The sequence below is a fragment of the Idiotropiscis lumnitzeri genome, chromosome 4 (assembly GCF_059441095.1).
Source record: "Idiotropiscis lumnitzeri isolate Australia: NSW breed Sydney's pygmy pipehorse chromosome 4, RoL_Ilum_1.0, whole genome shotgun sequence".
Taxonomy (NCBI): Eukaryota; Metazoa; Chordata; class Actinopteri; order Syngnathiformes; family Syngnathidae; genus Idiotropiscis; species Idiotropiscis lumnitzeri.
In genome coordinates this window covers 27,166,337-27,181,971 of record NC_142394.1, presented here as the reverse complement: position 1 = coordinate 27,181,971, position 15,635 = coordinate 27,166,337, and the positions used below count along the sequence as shown (strand labels likewise).

Here is a 15,635-nt window from a genome sequence, read left to right as displayed (position 1 = left end):
GCCACAAACGCCCTCTCCCACGTGCAGGTGGTCAAATGTCAGTTTGACCCTCTTAAAAACACAAGATAAGATAATCGGCTCCTATTTTTTTTCATTCTAAATAGCGAATGGGTCAGAGAGCTCCTGAAAGGGAAGTACAAAGCGTCGGAATATCAGCTCTCTGCTGTCTAGTTGTTTTTTTTGGAAGCGCCGCCAAAAGAACAGGGCGAAGCGGTGTCCTCATCGGAGCTCGGAGAGAATGCGAGCAGGCTCACAATAGTGCAGGTATGCGAGGTATGAGCCACCTGAATTGCTGGCTGACACGCAGGCTCGAATTCGGGTTAATCTCCATTAACACGGCGAGCGCAGGAATGCAAATGTTTATGACCCCCCCCCCCCCCTGGAAAGAGAGACAAACCCCCTAAAGAGCGAGTTTCATCCTGGAAATATTCCTTTAAAGGCCCGTTTGTTCATGGCAAATTCATAAGGTGCACTTGAACTTTGACCCCCCCCCCCGCGCCAGCGAATATCATGAATAGTTGACATTGAGAGCGGCGAGCGCATAGCTAAGCCACATCCTCATGTTACAAGCGGGATCACGGGCTCAAAATGAACTTTCCTGGGTTGCCGCTTTATTTTTAGCCGCTGGAAATGCTTAATAGCGGACAAATTTTCTCAGTTTGTTTTCATACGACTTTACACGTGAGCACGAGGGCTGCAGTATGTATGCGGCGTGTGGAGATTTCCTTGCTACATATTCTCCGCAGAGGTCAGTCACACACACACACACACACACACACCCCGTGAGTAACCTGGTTGTCTCCACTTTCGGCCAAGCCCAAACAGAGCTTTGGCCCGGGAGTCAAAGTGCTGCTTGTCACATGTGTTCAGAGAGCGGGCCAGGAATTTGCCAGCTACATGCCCCTTCATGGGACAGCGGCTAGTTTGTTTTTGCACTCCAACGTCTGCTCCAGCATGTCGGAAAGGCAACCGCAGGGGCGATCGAGACGTGATTAGAAGAAGTCAACCCACTGCTTTAGTGTAATTTATCCATTCGAGAAAGCGGAATTTATCGGATCAGAAAGAAAACTTCAAGAGGGCATGTGTCAAAACTATGACTCTTTTGGAATTTGAAAAAAAAAATATTGGTGTGATGCATTGGCAGGCCGGGCATCTCCCACCGAGGCCTTCAGTGAAGTCGTACTTATTTCGACTTGAAAATCGCCCCCACAATACCATCATTTATGACACCACAGCTGGACAAATAATATATAGAAAGACACTTGCGCAAGACAGAGTGAGCGTTGGATGAACTAGCTTCTCTTGAAAGGTCCGTCTGGAAAATGGCCTCGCAAGTGTATTGCAATTCAATTAAAAAATTTCCCTTCTTCAGCCATTGTGGTTGAAAAAAAGCAACAATATATTTTAGATTTTCGAACGGTCGCCAGTTACCCCTTTCGGGCGTGTTGATTCAGCACGAGTGAGTATCCAATCACAAGACGAGTTCATCACCTTCAAGGCGAGAAGGCCTTACTGTCACCAACTCGTGATCTGATTGGCTATCGCAAAAGTCTATCAACTGTAAAAAGCCCACACATTCATACAAAACAGTCGCTCGCACGATTGTATCTGAAGGCCTCGGACGAATAGTGCACGCTACTGGTATTATGAAATCTGCCTGGCAACACGAGCTAGCTGAATTCTGATTGGATAAAAACTCTCACCTAAAAATACAACACTATGACTTCAATGTGAAGATTATGATCATGATTTCTTGATTATGTTAGGCCAGCAGCGAAGGTCTTGACTTCCCGCCACTGATGTGATGTGTCCTCTCAAGACAATCCAAAATAAGTGCATCTGACCTGTGGGTGGAGCTCTATCCGCCGGTTCTGGTCAGTCACTGCCCTCCATTGCCCCGATGCAAGTGCACTGTAACAAGTAGAAGAGGGGAATTTTTATCTGGATGGCCGCATAAAGTTACAGCTATTCAAAATGAGCACGTTCAAGAGCTGTAAATAGCGTGTTGCACGCAACACGTAAACAAGATACGGAGTTCAGGTAAAGCACTTGCAAGAAAAAGTAAAACAAGCCACATTGTTCTTGGCTCGCATCGGTCCCCTGCCGGGTGCTTTCAACCAACACTCCCCGAAACAAAGACATTGCCTGTGTTGCTTGCCAACCCAAAAATGTTATTCTAATTCCTCCCAAGTGCCTATTTAAGGAGCTGTTTTTTGTAAACATTTGGCTGCGGATCGTTCTCAATTAGATTTCCTAATCCGCAAAATCTGAAACGGGTTATGAGTGACTTGGCCGACAGGCCTCTGCTCTCCTTAGAGGTCAGCGTCCAGCGCAACAGAGAGACTTTCTACACCTTGTTGACAAAATCATTCAAAAAAAAATCATTCCCAGGGTGGTCGCGAGGTCACATTTTACATGCTGCATTGCCGATTGAGCCTCTGAGCAGGTACTTCCAGTTAGCAAGTTGAAAGAGCCTCCATTTGGTTCCTCTGAAATCCACCCAAGACAAGCATCATGACAGATTTTTATTTCCCTTTTTTCATCTTCCTAAATTTAAATACTCTTCAGGAATAAAAACATCACCTGAGTACTTGGGAGCTAAATATTTTTTGAGGCGGCTCTTGGTGTCAAAGGTTCGAGAAGAGCAGCAACCCATTCTCACAGCGGGTGAGGAGCACACAGGTATCTGTTACCGAGATCCATTAACTGCCACACAGGGACTGTGGAAACCCGAGACTGGAGTCACAATAGATTTATTTTGGTAGCCTGCTTGATCTCACTTGGATTGTGCGTCGCAATATTAACTACAAGCTACAACGCTTTGCTTCACATACCTCACGATGTGCATTATATTGCTCCACTTACTACTGTTTATTGTTGTTTATAACGGTTTCATACTTTTACTTCATGACGTTAAGTCGGTGAAGTGTCGGTGATCTCAGCAACACGATTGACAAATGTACAATTGGTTTACGTTAGCGCCATCTGGTGTTCAAATATAAACATGTACAGGACACTTTGTCCAATGCATTTTAAAAAGACAAACACACAAAGAATCAGAAAAACTAAAAAAAAAAAAAAATCATATTAAGTTTTAGTTAATGAAGAATTAGCTTTAGTATAATCTAATACTAAATAATTACATTTATTGAGGATAAGTGGCTCATTTAGTTGTTTATTTTTTGGACAAAATACAACAAAGAGCAGGCAATTCAATTCTCACACTTTACAAATTAGAAAGCCAATATAAAAAAAGTGAGTTATATAATAAAATAAATAAAAACTACAATAGTAATGAGAAAAATAAAAACCAAGTTCACCTTTCAAAACAAGGACATGCGTAAGCTACTCTTTAAAGATTTCTGAATATATGTTGATTATTGATCTACATTTTTTATTTGTTATCAGATCAATAGATTTAGCATGAAAACTATACTTACAAAACATACAAATTAATAATAGTGCACTATTTTCTTCTATATTTGAATAGAGTATTTAAAAAAATCCATTCAATGTAATCTAACTTGTTTTATACAATAGTTCTCCAAGTCTTTCCAAAATGCAACACTAGCGGGTCAGTCAAAAAAAAAACAAATGAGTCACACTTTCGTGTTCAGCTGTACAAAAAGAACAGTTATCATCAATGTCCATTAAACGTGAAATAGTTGGGTATATATTATGCTGAATTTTTAAATGTAATTCTCTGACTTTATTTGTAACAAAGAGTTTAAAAGGAACAAGCCACGCCTTACTCCAACTAATAATTCAAAATTGAGTGTTCCAAAAACACTTTCAACGTGGGATTATTTTCTTCACTTTATAAGGAGATTCTTTGTGTTTATTGGTACATTTACAACTTAAAATGTCAATACCGTTTATATTGAGATTTTTCATAATCACAGGCTGCTCGTTTTGTTTCTTATAACCGTCCATTCATTCTACTATACCACTGGGAATGGAATTTATTACAGAGTGAAATAAAATGGCTCAGACAACGGATGGATAAACCAACGACACTTCCTTGACTTTAGTTCCATCTTGTGGCAGGACGCTGTAAATGCAAAGAAAAACCATCCACGACGAAACTTTTTAAACAGACGACTTATGCATATCCAAATATTAAAAAAATAGACGTTATTATATTCCGTTTTAAGTAGTTTTTGAGTAATTCATAGTCTGGATTTATCGTATGCAAAAACGACCTGTTCGACGTCATCACGCAGTAAAAAAACGCCCCCAACGTGTGCTGCATTCAATACCACTCGTAAATGACAGAAATTCATCATTTTAGACAAACACAAAATCCCCTGGGTATAAAGAACAATGACAGTATTTTTTTTAGATTGCAATTACGGTGTGATTCTACCATCATGCCACATATGGCGCTCAAAGAAAGGGAATAAAAGTAATGAATTGGATAAAATCCTGTCGTTGCAAACGTCACACGAGAAACACTTCCTGATTGTTAACGTCACTCGTTGGCATTGGATTTGTACGCAAAGATAAACTACGACGATTTGTAAATTCAATCATAAGCATTCGAATTCACTACTGCCCTGCAAAAAGGCATGTTTCCATGTGACTTTGCTTGGGGAGCGGCGACTGCGGCATATCAAATTGAAGGTAGGGACGCAAACTCCGATTGTACATCATTGATTAAAAAAAAAAGAAATTGATAAAAAAAAAAAAACAGACATTTCCAAGTGCATAAAACAACCAATTATTTATTTGTTCACCAATCTTTAACAGTACATTAATGCTTACAAATAACGCAATACTCGTTCAATAACACAGAGAAACATTTGAATTTGAGAATATAAAACTTTGCAAGAAATATGAGTTTGGATAGTATTCTTTTTTAAGAGAGGTGTCACAATCTTCTAAGCCCAAAAAGTGCATTTCGAAAAGTAAGATTCAAGTGACAGCATATATTATCCAAGACAAATCTGCAGATGTTTTGTGTAAATTTCCAGAAAAAATACATAACAGCCAATCACTGACAGAAATGTACATTTTATATGATATGATGAACCCCAAATCCTTACTATTTTAGGAGGTTGGCAGGCGGACGGCAAGGGTCCGAGCATCTGGGACACATTTTGTCATGAGGAGGGCCGTGTGCGCGGGGCGCAGACTGGTGACGAGACCTGCAACAGCTATGAATTGTGGGAAAAAGACCTGAGTTGCATCCAGCAACTTGGGCTGACGCATTACCGCCTGTCTCTCTCCTGGGCCCGCCTCCTTCCCGATGGGACCACACGACATGTCAATCCGAAAGGTATCAGAAATCTATGCAGAATATTTCGAGGCAGATGCCAATTCTGATATTGCGACTACCGATTAATTGGCCGATTAATGAGGTGATGAAATAAAATTAAGATTTTCAGCAGTTTAACGGCAAAACTCTTGCCGATTATGATTATTTTGAAAAGTGCTCAAATAAATCAGGCTCTAGTTGTAATATCAGCCATGTGGTTTCTCTGCAGGTGTCCAGTACTACAACAAGGTGATTGATGATTTACTGTCATGTGGCGTGTCCCCGATGGTCACGCTCTACCACTTTGACCTGCCTCAAGCCCTCCAGGAGCGCGGAGGCTGGAAAGCGTCCGCCATCGCCGCCATCTTTGACGACTACGCTCGCTTTTGTTTCCAAACGTTCGGGGACCGCGTCAAACTCTGGCTCACCATCAACGAGCCGTACGTGTGCGCCAAGTTCGGCCACGAGTACGGCGTCCACGCGCCGGGCTTGAAAGAAGCTGGAACGGCGGCCTACCTGGCGGCTCACAACATGTTGCGTGCCCATGTCATGGCTTGGCACAGCTACAACTCGTTCTACAGGCCAAAGCAGGTGCGTATTAAGCGTTTGATCGACATCCTTGAAGTCCAGCTCGAGGCCCGTGTTCTAATTCTTTTATTGTCCTCGATGGTAAAATATTAGAGTGCAACAGTAGAACGAGGGGACCCTCATAATACAAGTTGAAGTAAAAAAAAAAAACATTTTGATGAGTTTAATTTACTAGACAATGTCATTTGATTTGCTGCAGCTCTGCTTTTTTTTTTTTAAGATAAGATAAGATAAGAGATCTTTTTTTTTTTTTTAACCATCTCATCGAGTACTTCCATCTTATGCACTGATTTACATTTTCTTGCTAACAAGCAATTAGAGTGATCAACTGGAATCAAAAAGCACTCTTCACAATTCTAAACGCTGCCTTTTACGTATGTTTGCTCCGGATTGTTTTCTGAAGGCGTTGCGCAAGATATGTTTGGATTTAATTTTAGGAAACCATGACTGTGGACAGGATGGCAAACAATGACTTCTCAGGAATGTTTATTATTGTGAGAAAGTGATTTTGATTGACATTGATTGTGTGGGTCAAGTTATCGAAGGACACCTTTGTCAGAAATTTGCATTGAACAATTTTAATGGCATTTGAAATTATACTTTTATACGTTGCCTTCCATAATTATTAGCACCGATGGTTAAGATGTGTTGAATAAATTCATAAAAAAAATAATCTTATCTATCCATTATCTGAATTGCTTCTCTATTAGACCAAAATAAGAAAAAAAAAAGAGGATATTCCAACTTTAAAGGGGCAGTCAACCCCCCCAAAATTATTTGCAATAACCTATTTTAAGCGACTTAACTAGTCTAAGCATTTCATTCTGATTAATATTTCGTACGCGGAATATCAGTTAAGCAGCAAAATACACTCGTTTTTATCCATCTCTGGGGGCGGCCATTTTGTGTCACTTCTGTCGACTGATGATGACATCACAATTGCTCAGGTTTCAGATAACGACCAATCATGGCTCAGCTTGTGAACACTTGTGAGCCGTGAGCGGCAGTCTATCAAATGACCTTAAGATACTGCATCCTTTTGACTCAATAGCGACCCAGCGGGAATTTTCCCGGTGATCCAGATGAGCCAGTCCGTTGTTTTCCGAGTGAGAACAAAGAGCAAGCTAGTCGCTGGATAGCAAGTACATGAATAAAAACATTTTCAAAGGGCTTTCCGTAGGGTGGTGCGGCGTCCCTGGCCATCAACAGCGACTGGTTCGAGCCGCTGCGTCCCGAGAACGCCGCGGATATCGCCGCTTCGGATCGTTCCTTGGCGTTCACCTTGGGATGGTTGGCGTGGCCGCTCTTCCTCACCGGGGATTATCCCGACGTGATGAGGGCGGCCATCGATGCTCAAAGCAGGAAAATGGGCTACGACGGCGGCCCGCGACTTCCCACCTTCCCCGAGGATGAGCCGTCGCCGTTGGGCACGGCAGACTTTTTTGCCTTGAACTATTACACTTCCCGGAAGGTCAAACATGGATGCGTTGGCGAGCGGCGGATGTCCATGAAGTGGGACCGGGACACGGAGGAAGTCGTGGATCCCACTTGGAGCATTTGTGGCGCGTCCTGGTTGGCTGTGGTGCCGTGTGGCTTGCGGAAGCTCCTCAACTACATCAAGGTAGGACTGGAATTGTTTGCATTAAGGTGAAATGAAATCAACTTTGCAGAAGGTTTCTTCGCCTTCCAGGACACATTTGGCAATCCAGTGGTGTACATCACCGAAAATGGTTTCTGTCAGGCGGGGCCGTTGGTCATGGAGGATGTTCAGCGTGCGGAGTTTTACAAGGAAACCATCCAGGAAGTGGAAAAAGGTACCATGATTGATGTTTTGGCGTCGGCGGACAGAAGTTTACGTGTGTCTCTTGTCGGCGCAGGTATCGGAGAAGATGGCGTCGATGTCCGCGGGTACTTTGCCTGGTCGCTTCTGGACAACTTCGAGTGGGCCGAAGGATTCGATCTTCGCTTCGGATTGTTCCACGTGGACTTTTCCGACGCAGAGAAGAGGCGAACGATATACCGCTCCGGATTGGAGTACGCACAGATCATCTCAAAATACAAAGCGTTGCACTCCAAATGATGTCAATGTCTTCTGCCATCCGTTTTTTTTTTTTAAGAGAAAATTCAGCGATTCTTCTTAAATTGTGCTGAATGACAGATTAGAAGTGAACAGTTCTTCAACATTAAAATCAAACGAACTAAAAAGTTAAATAGAACTGAACTCTGCTTAGAAAATGATTCTTTGGCTTACCACTAGAGGGCGCACAAATAGCAAACTATGAGAATCAACGCTCGAGACTGCATGATATCAATTTGGCTACTACTTTTTTTTGTTGTTTTTGCAGGACACTCAACTCCTCCGGCATGTTTATTTTTTGCAAATCATTAGAAATGGCAAACTCGGAGGAGTGCTGTTCTTCTCTGACATGTGGCCTTTTATGGAACGCACCTTGTCAGTGTAGCAATAAGTAGCGCGATGCATCATAGGTGTACAACAGTTAATATTCATGCTCCCACTCGGGAGAAAATGTCATTTATATTCGCCGCGGAGAGACTTTATTTGCATTCATAAGCGTGTCGCACCGTGCCACCCATTTGGCTCCGCGTTCTTTTTTTTTTTCGGCACACGTGTGAATAATAACACCCCCGTGGCCTCTCTCCATCTACGTCAAAGCCAGTGAGATTCTCCTTTGTCTTATGATGAACGGCACGCTATTGTGGAGCCATGAATAATCCAACTTCTTTGTGGGCTCCTGCGGGCTCCAAAGTTGAAGCGCACATTTGAATATCTGAGAACCCTGTTGGAGTCTGAGGATTGATCCTTTAGTAAACACGCGTCCACTCGTCTCGCCGCGGTCACGCTTAACGACTGGCGCTCGTACGAATATATCAATTAGCGTTGGAATGGTTCACCCCTGCGGCCAAACTTCAAATATCGCACTTCAATTCATTACTCGGAGCCAATTCATTGTGATTAGAGTCAAAGAGGAAAGCATTTCCAAATGTGCTTTCCAATTACGCGCCAGATATATCACACGCGCAGATAAGTTGCTTTTGACAATGAATTAGTACGTTTAATTGTTACATTCCATCACATGCACTGCGGGCGGAGATTTACCCCGAGGAACATTTCAGAAAATGACTAAGGCAGGTCCATTTGTATTGGACAAGCATTAGGAAATATTCAGGATTTATTGAGTTATTCTAAATTATCTTAATAATTTAGCAGGGAATTGTGAACTCAAAATTCCCCCCCCCCCGCCAACGTGCCAACTTGTGGCAAATAATGACCTTTTTCTATTTACCGATTAGCCTCATTTGCATATTCCCATTAGGAATCTCTAATTAGATTGTTGGTTCCATTTCAAGATGAAGAAACGGCGCCCCCCCCCCCCCACCAAAATCTCAAATCTCAATCCAATTGCTCATTTGCTATTGAGTGGAGGAAAGAGAGAAAGAAAACTTTGACAATCCCATTGACCTACTTTGCAGAGAATTCACGCCAGCGCCGAAAGAACACGGAAAATGTTTGCTCTCCTTTTCCAAGTCTTCCGAGCCGTGTTTGGATGTCGCAAGCGTGACATCAGAGTTATGAAAAACGCTTACAGACAGAGTGGGTGGGTTGGGGGGGGTATAAGTGGGGTTCTGCCTGGAAGACAGGAAGTGGAATTATGACAGACGCTGAGTAGAAAGGCAGCTCAAATAGTTTCCTTTTTTTCCCAGTCAAACGCTCCCCTTTGGGAATGCCGATGACCCCGGCTAACGAAATTCTTGAGTGTGACGGCACCACTGAGGAGGGGCGGAGGGGGTTCGCGGACCTGCCTGAAAAATTGAAAGCCCCTTAGAATATTCAAGTTTGGCCGAGGGGAGGTGCACGAATTTGTATTCGAGGTGTATGCGCAGCGCCCGCCACCACCTGTGTGTGTGTGTTGGCAAATGAGCCAAACACAGTTGAGTGGGAACAATGACATGAGAAGCGCAAGCGAATGGGAGCCAGAAAAAGGGGGAAGACAATTTATAGGACCGTCGTAAGAATAGAAGATGCAATTTTTTATTTTTTTTATTTTAGTTATCAGGGCGGAATCCGAGCGACTAATGACGTGTGCATAACCTCGTGCTCCCAATATTCACACACAATGCTGGCAAAAAGAAAAAGAAAAAGATCATCTACTGCGAATTTCCTCGGGAAACGAGCTTGGGAGCGAAGTCTTATCTTTTGCGATAATGTCAAGAACACAGACAGATTGGTGGCGGACTCGTTACACGGAGCTCGTCATTCTTGTAAGCCGGCGTTAAAGCGGAACAACAATAAATAAACACGTCACAATTTGGGTAAGATGGCACAAGAAGTGATGCATCTCAATTGAGAGACACGCTTTTTATGGTGGGGAATAACTAACTTTAGCTTGGGTTGGAAGCAGAAAGTAACGCAGATTCTTTGCAACATGAGCATGCAGGGACGATGCTCCCCATTTGGGGGCACTAAGCTGAAAAATCAGATGGAAACCGATATCGAAATTGTCGTGTCTTGACATTTTTGCGTGCATGAGTGTGTGTGTGTGTGGGGGGGGGGGGGGGGGGGGGGTGTTGCATTTGTTTAATGGATACATACATACAGTTACTAGTAAAAAATGTAGTTAGAAATATAATTAAAGTGCCAAAATATTAATGTAACTCGAATACATATAATTACTTATATTGAAAGAAATTAAAACAGAAAAATCTATATTTGTTTATTTTTATATATATTTCTTATGTTTCCCATCCTATGGTTGTTTCATATGCACGGTTTTGGAATGCTGGAGAAAGTCTGAGCACCCACAATTCAAATCCAAAGCACAAGAAATGTTTAGGAGGCACACTTACCACTTGAGCTTCTTGCTGCAGAGTCGGACAGACAGACAGATAGATCGATAGATGACGTCATCTGGTGAGGGACAGTAGATTTGGTAGCTTCAGAAAGGTTTTTAAAACCTTTCCACGTGAACCGTTCGTTCATTTCTAAAAGGTAGAAAAGAGAAGTTCGCTTCACAACCTGCCGTCTCATACAAACACGCACACACACACACACACATGCTCTGTGATTGAGACGGCAACCACAAAAATAAATTTGCATTTTGTGCATTCTCGGTGACAAATTTATCAGACGACATTGGTCATATGGCGTTTAAATAGTAAAGTTGTACGTCATTTCTAACGAGGATTCGTGACGTATTTACTTACAAGTCACGGGCGTAGCACTAGCATGCTAGCGGTTCGCGCTCCTCCACGATAACAAGCAGTCCGGATGATTTTGACAGTTGACACATTTCCTTACAAGTTATTTAAAATGAATAAGTCCGGCGGTGAATACGATCCAAAACAGTCACCAGCCACTTCCTTTTGAAAGTGACCGCTCTAAAACCAACACACCGTGATCTCGCGATGATATCGCAAAGCGTTCCCATGGACGAGATGTTGCGCACGGACGATGGCGCTCCGTACTCAGCGTATCGGCGGCGCCCGTCCCGTGTACATGTACACATGTTTAGGCAGTTATGAATATTTTTAGGGAATCAATTACTCATTTTTCACGATTCCTGGAACTATCGCCCATTTGATAGTTGGGGGTTAGCATAATATTAGCGAGCTAACCAGGATAAAATGTTAAAAATATTCAAAGCTGCCTATGTGGACAAATGGCAACGTAAAGAATACAAACACCAAGATTAGGTTATTTTTATTATTTTTTTTAAAGACGGGATATGTTTCGCTGGATAAAAAGGGCAAATGAGTGAATTTGTGAATACGCGGCGAACGACTGGATTATTGCGGTCCGAGCCATGGTGTCCGTAGTCCAAGTTGGGGAATGCGGCGGCGGCGGCGCGAGGAGCCGAGAAGCGGCGGCCTAATTAACTCGAAGTGTTGTACGACATGCTCCCCTTCTCACCCGTGTTGTCACTCAGGGTTTGAGTGGTGCTAATGAGAGAATTATCTCGCCTCGGACCCCGCTAATGCATTCAAATGAACACCGGCCCGACCCGACCTACAAGACGCCTTTTTAATCTCCGGCACTTAATAGAAATCAGAAGTGCTTTCTCACGCGCCCACCCGCAGCGGGAGGGCCCTCTGCTCCCGACGCCGCCAACTGTTGATCCGGGGGAGAGCGCTAATTGTCTGGGACGAGTCGAGGGGCCCTCCGCTGGTATTATGCCGAGTTCCGCAGGTGGGGGCCGCTTAAGTGTTTGCTAAACATAAACGGGTTTGCATTTGCGGGGAGTCCCGTATTCCTCGCGGAGCTTTTTGTCGGTGTTTACACTAAATGCTAATCGTCGGGCTTAAAATAAATGTAAAGAACAGAGAATCTCTGCATATGGCGATGTTTTACTCACCAAATTTGATGTGTTTTTCATAGTGATGTAACGGTATTATAAATATTGTGGTATGTTGGTTTCAAAAGTCTTGCAATAATATTGTGGCTGTATTAAAACAAAACTGAGTGAAATGTGTAATTTTTATCTGGGCCTGCTGTCAAAGTTTTGCGACTGACTTCGGTGCTGACAAACAATGACTATTTTTTTACATGCCGTTAATATTCGGGTTGAGGTCAAAATTTCTGTTTCGGAAACACAGAATACAAATGTTCCGTTCAAAAGGGTAATTCAGGTATGCTTTTATATGACCAAATATTCTGGAGTAACCGAAGCGATTTTTAAAAACTGGAATATGAGCATATTTGTGCAACCGTAATATTGCTAATATTCCAGACCTGTCAAGTCTACTGGAGATAAAAGCACGTATAAACTTCTCCTGGTCTGCTTGGAGCATACAACACCTCAATATGGATGTTTTCAGATGGTGAAAGATTTTTAATCAATGATTTGATCTGGTTTGTGAAAGTCGGTCATTAATTTGTTTTAGAAAATTACACAGCACCTTAATTGAACGATTGTCATTTGGGGATGTTGATAAATGAGAGCAAAAATGTGACCCAAGGGTAGCACAAGCACGCTGAACTAAAGGGGGCCAATGACTGACCCTTGAGAGATCTCACATCATGGCTCATATCGATCATATTCAAACCTTCCAATGATCACAAAATAACGACTTTCCTCCGAGTGGAAACGGAACCATTTTAGGAACGCTCCATTTAGTCCTACCCGAGTTTCCAACCCAAAACTCGTATGTCAAGGCACTTGTATCTCAAGGGACCGCTATACTGTATATATGGACTCTCAAGATGGCAGATTTCCTCCTTTTGCGAGTGGATTTCAAAGTCCGTGTGACAAGGATTTCTTTTAGGCAGACAAAGCTCCACTTGAGAAAAAAACACGAGCAGTCATGCAGTTTTTTGTGTTTTTTTTTTTGGTTTTCTCTCCGTTTTCTTTACATGTTCAGGCTATTTGTGTTCATGCCAAGAGCTCCAGATAACAAATAGCACATCAGCCAGAGTTGATGTCAGCTGGGGAAATGCTTGGTGAGTTCAATGCCTCTTGTAGCAAATGACGAGTTTTGCTGCTATAAATCTTGTGCGTCAAATATAAACTTGGGTGCAATATTTGCTCGCTGTGAAGCAGCATGCTTGTTCTGCATCTGTCAACATATTTCTTCGTACCAGGCACTTTTATTTTTTTTTTGGTAAGAGCATTCCCCCCCCCCCTTAAAAGTTCGATATTTTATTATTGTATTGTACTTGTTTTTAGAAATGTGTCAAAGCACGTACAGTCACGCTATGTCAAGGAACACCAAATCAAATTGTCGAGCGCATGTGCATTTCAACTCAAAAGTAGGTTAGTACAACACCAACAGCGCCATCTGGTGGCGCACCGGAATGTCACGCGGCCCTTATTTGCAAATGAGGTCCAGTTAACGCCAAATTATCGGTCACGGCTTCCACGTCAACTGTCGTTAACTCCGCATGACAGCTTCCATGTTAGCATGTTGATTGCAACGAGGAAATGCGCCGATGAGGAGCCCGCAGGCCGATTGTCAACGCGCCGGCTCGTCACTCATCTGCCCTGGCGCTGACTGATGATGGAACCGCAATGCTGAGAGTTTAACGTCTTCGCACCTCTGAGCGTTTCCGTGGCAGTGAGGCTAGCACAGAAGTATTATTTTCAGAGGTGCAAGTAAGTCACATATGTGCAAGACTCAGATGTGAAAGCGGAATTTCTTTTTTTTAATTCTATGAGCTCAATATTAATCCGAATATTGTCGATTGACTACCGGGGTCTCAAAGAAAATTTTTGCCTTGGGTTCTCTTTTAACCTGAACGGGATAGTGGTTGCAGTAATTAATTAGTTTAGCTCGGAAATGAGACAAACAGTGAATAAAATACACCTCTATATTGATTAATTGCCCTTTTATTGCAACATTTTTGATCCAATCGGGGGGTTCATATTGACTGCTAACACGGAAGTGACGTCACGAGTGACGTCAATTTGCCGATTTCCTCAAGTTCCAAAAGAAGGGAGAGCAAAAAAAAATAAAAAAATAAAGACAAAGGTCGGCACAACAAGGCTACCTTCACAATTACCGTATTTTCCAGCCTATAAGGCACACCTGTAAAAAATAAATAAATAAATTAATTAATTAATTTAAAAAAATAACATTTTCTGAACTATAGAGCGCTCCCTCCCGGTGAAAGAAAAATCCACATAAAAGCCGCACCGTTGTATGAGCCGCATGGTTCAAAATCTTGGAAAAAGTAGCGGCTTATAGTCCGGAAGATACGGCACATTGCTTGGATTGCATTTATTTGTTTATTGATCGAACATAGCAATTTCAGTCGCAAAGAAAGTCAAATCACTCGCTGGGCCAACTTCAAAATAAAAGGCCCACAAAATCCTACACAGCTCCTTGACTTATTTGTTCATTGGTCGGGCAAATTTTGCTCCGTCACAATTTGCACTTGAGCCACTTCGTACTCAGTATCCGTACTTTCTTTAGTTAGAGTAATAACCGATTTTTTCCCACAAAACTGCGACCTCCCCACCGATGTTGCCGCGTCCTCCACACGTGTGCGCCGTGGGTGTGCAGGTGTCAAAGCGTGGGAGGAGAGTGGGCCGACAAATGCTAAATGGATGCGATGCAAATGGCACCAGAGGACAGAGGAATCAATTTACCTTATTGAAACAAATGAGAGCGACTCAACCCCTGCCATGCCAAACCTTCTATCCTTTTTTTTTTTTTCTTTGGGCCGCCCCCATTGTTATTGTAATTAACCCAACCAACCCGACTCCCCCGACCCTCCTTTCTACAAACACAGCCCTGCTCCCATCCTCACCGTGCCTTCCTCTTACTGTAATGAAAAAGCCTTTGCGGTGGCCCGGTAACAGAAAAAAAAAACAAAAAACGGGCGCTATATCGGTGATTCATCGCCAGGGTGACATGCTAAAAGGCATGGGAAATCTGCCTCTGTGAGCATTTGGGGATGCCGTGTAGGAGTGAGGGTCCCCCCCCTCCCCGCGCCATCAGCACACACAGTATATCGGATTTTCACTTGTATTGACTTCCGTTGGAATTCCAATGCTCTCACGTTTATAAACTCCCCCCCAATAACGAAATGGGTTACTCCAAATGACCTCGAAGCAACAATGTGTATTTTGTATCGCGCGATGTGGCGTCCTGATTGAAAATCTGCTTGTTTAAAACTATGCCACATTGACACCCGCACTCCCAATTCCCCCGTGTGGCACACGCATTGTGGAATGGTCTTGGATCAATGCTTCGAGAGAATGAAAGGTGGTGTGAGGAAGAGGGGGGGGGGGGCGGCCATTCACGGTGGAATCAATGCGCCGGACAAACGACC

General features: G+C 43.1%; 1 protein-coding gene and 1 long non-coding RNA gene across 3 annotated transcripts in view; one reads left to right on the top strand and one right to left on the bottom strand.

The window, feature by feature from the left end:
• Nucleotides 1-1,866: 1,866 nt before the first annotated feature.
• Nucleotides 1,867-15,635, bottom strand: part of LOC148338900 (uncharacterized) — a 78,530-nt gene continuing 64,761 nt past the window's right edge. Inside the window, exons 5-6 of the long non-coding RNA XR_015842943.1 lie at nt 10,712-10,846; nt 1,867-1,911 (exon numbers count right to left, since the gene is read on the bottom strand). This is a non-coding gene — a long non-coding RNA (uncharacterized LOC148338900). The remainder of the gene's footprint in view (nt 1,912-10,711; nt 10,847-15,635) is intronic.
• gba3 (glucosidase, beta, acid 3) lies at nt 4,466-8,460 on the top strand. 2 transcript variants are annotated; one of them, XM_088292368.1, is made up of 6 exons: nt 4,466-4,623; nt 5,054-5,278; nt 5,487-5,848; nt 7,026-7,466; nt 7,536-7,659; nt 7,723-8,460. In XM_088292368.1, exons 1-6 carry the CDS (start codon nt 4,569-4,571, stop codon nt 7,923-7,925), a joined length of 1,410 nt encoding a protein of 469 aa, XP_088148494.1. In that variant the 5' UTR covers nt 4,466-4,568; the 3' UTR covers nt 7,926-8,460. The 2 variants fall into 2 exon arrangements, with proteins under 2 accessions (XP_088148494.1, XP_088148493.1); XM_088292367.1 differs by having other exon boundaries at nt 7,519-7,659.

Excerpts from the sequence above, each read along its gene's own strand:
- gba3 (XM_088292367.1), top strand. The coding sequence starts at position 4,569 with ATGTTTCCATGTGACTTTGCTTGGGGAGCGGCGACTGCGGCATATCAA. Across the intron at positions 5,849-7,025 it reads CGTTCTACAGGCCAAAGCAG|GGTGGTGCGGCGTCCCTGGC; the intron begins GTGCGTATTAAG and ends GGCTTTCCGTAG. Across the intron at positions 7,660-7,722 it reads CATCCAGGAAGTGGAAAAAG|GTATCGGAGAAGATGGCGTC; the intron begins GTACCATGATTG and ends TTGTCGGCGCAG.